Here is a 2346-nt window from a genome sequence, read left to right on the forward strand (position 1 = left end):
TGAGAGAGAGAGAGAGAGAGAGAGAGAGAGAGAGAGAGAAGGAGAGAATGTCTGCTGAGAGGGTGGCTGTCGTTCCTCGTTCACAAACCGGCCCTCGCTGAGACACCATGGGCTGTATCGGCTCCCGCACCATCAGTAAGACCCTCTCTGTTTTGATTGCCTTTCTTTTCCAGGTTGAAAGGAGACCAGCTAGGGGTAGAGGAGCGATAGGCGATGCTCACACGCATCCCCCCTCTCAGGGAAAAGGTGTGTGTTTCTATGGAAACCTTTTGGTTAAAGGCCGTTTGTCCTCCAGGCTTTGACAGTGATTCGGCACGCTGCTTTTGGGAAGCCGGGATGGAGGTGTCAGCTTTTGAGAGCCGTTAGTATGTCTGGAATTGATAGCCGCATGTGTCTGCGTGCATGCGGTAGATGCAGACAGACCGTTTGCCCAGTAGTAAAAAGATCCAAAGTGGAATTTTTGGAGCGTACGATTGCATTCAATGCACCTCCAGAACAGACGGTCTCAAAGACTCGCCATATCTGACACTGTGCTAAGGTCACGTTAGGAGCTGTTTGTGTGAAAACAGCAGGAGTTCACAGGTTTGATTGTGTACGTTCGTACATGCAGGTTAACCGAAGAAGGTGTTTTTCAGGATAAGAGGTGCAGGGTCCACGCGCTCACGTGCAAAAAGCGTTCAGGTGTGACGTGGAGCCGGCTGGATGCGCTTCACATGTAGGTCAAATTCTGCAAAGTCAACGGCACCGGTGGGCACATGTTCCTGCCAAACGGTTATGCGTTAACAAAACCGTTGATAACAAATTGCAGGTGTTTTGCCACGATTAATATTCTGCTGTAACTGTGAGACGGCTGGCAGGCTAACTACCCTGGAGAGAAGACACAGAATTGTTCCTCTTAAACGTGTTTTACGATGCTGTACGCCCATTAAGACGAGAGCGCAGCATCAAAACAAACCCAGGCAGCTGATGGAGTGATAAATAAATAAATTCTTCTGTATTTGACCTTTGATTGTCATTGAGCTGTGATGCCAAAGGAACAGAGAGTCTAGATGGAAGGTTTCTTTCACATAATAAAGCTATAGCACAAAGTGTCAGAGTAGGACATATTGGGTAATTAGGGATTAAATTTAGTTACTCAGCAGGATATAAATACTGGCTGTATTTATATCCTGCTGAGCAACTAAATTTAATAGCCTCTTATAGAAATACTTATTTTTTTAGATTAAAATTTCATATGTATATTCAAGATGTGGCACTGAAATGGGCCGGGTATCTGAAATGCTCTGGAGAGGAGCGTGGATTGCATATTTAGTGTGTTTGGCTATAAATAGTGTCTACTTTACAGTGACCGAAAAGGAGAGGAGAGAGGATAAGATGCATGCTAAATAATATGGGTCAAGTGCCTGATACGGGCCTGTGGTTGTTCACCCCCTTATTTCGAGCGAAGCAAACACTTCTCATGTAAGCTGAGGAAATGTATGTGCTGTCGAGATGTTGCACTGATGTTCTTAATAGCTCAACCAAGGCCCTGTTATCGATTTTTTTTTGTTATTCTTGACTTCATGAGCTCACAAAGCAAATTGTTGCTACAGCCAGAAATAGAAACATTCTTAGGTCTACATTGATCATCACAAATCCTGTAGAGATTCAGTGTTAACGGTAAAATGCATTGCATTTGAATTATATTTTTAAACTTTATATATATATATATATATATATATATATGTATGTGTGTGTGTGTGTGTGTGTATGTGTATGTGTTTCAGTTTTTAATTAGAGTCACTTACACAGCTATTGCTCCTCTCACAAGATCACGTAATGAATCAACCACAGCCTTTCAAGGGCACAACTGAAATACCTGAATCTGGTGACAGATTGTAAAGGGCAACTGCAATTTACTAATCAAAATATTAAACTAGAAATACCCACTTGCAGCTTTCAGTAAATGAGCATGAAATGACACCACAGGCTTTCCTCATTAAAGTTGTTATGTTATCTAAGCTGTCAAACATGTTCACTGGGAATATGTTTGATAATTATAGTCTTCAGTACTTCACCAATCAGCAGTGAGGGTCAATCTATGGCTGTAGACACAGCACTAAGCATATTTAACATATTATCATAAATTAACAGAGTATATATTTTTATATTTTGAACTGCAACTTTGTAAGCCCTCTCTGGCTATTTAACTTACATGTATGACACAAAAGACAATATTTAAAAATCATGTTGATGATGTCTTTTTTTATATATATATATATGGCTTGTTTTTCTATATATTCCATATTTATTTGAAAATATATTATGATTTATTTGCTATATTATGACATTTGCTTGTATTATATT

General features: G+C 40.2%; 1 protein-coding gene across 6 annotated transcripts in view; it reads left to right on the top strand.

Annotated features, from left to right (window-relative positions):
• The window catches only part of LOC107665489 (uncharacterized), a 26017-nt gene that overhangs the window by 3544 nt on the left and 20127 nt on the right, over positions 1-2346 (top strand). For 4 of the 6 annotated variants that reach the window (XM_016456396.1, XM_016456397.1, XM_016456399.1 and 1 more), the window contains exon 1: positions 15-135. The exons of the other annotated variants lie outside the window; for them this stretch is intronic. In XM_016456396.1, coding sequence (XP_016311882.1) covers positions 108-135 — 28 coding nt within the window. In that variant the 5' untranslated portion in view covers positions 15-107. Of the gene's footprint in view, positions 1-14; positions 136-2346 lie in introns of those variants that run through there. 6 annotated transcript variants of the gene reach the window in all.

Source organism: Sinocyclocheilus anshuiensis, unplaced genomic scaffold, assembly GCF_001515605.1.
Source record: "Sinocyclocheilus anshuiensis isolate Anshui unplaced genomic scaffold, SAMN03320099.WGS_v1.1 scaffold904, whole genome shotgun sequence".
In the NCBI taxonomy this organism is placed as follows: domain Eukaryota; kingdom Metazoa; phylum Chordata; class Actinopteri; order Cypriniformes; family Cyprinidae; genus Sinocyclocheilus; species Sinocyclocheilus anshuiensis.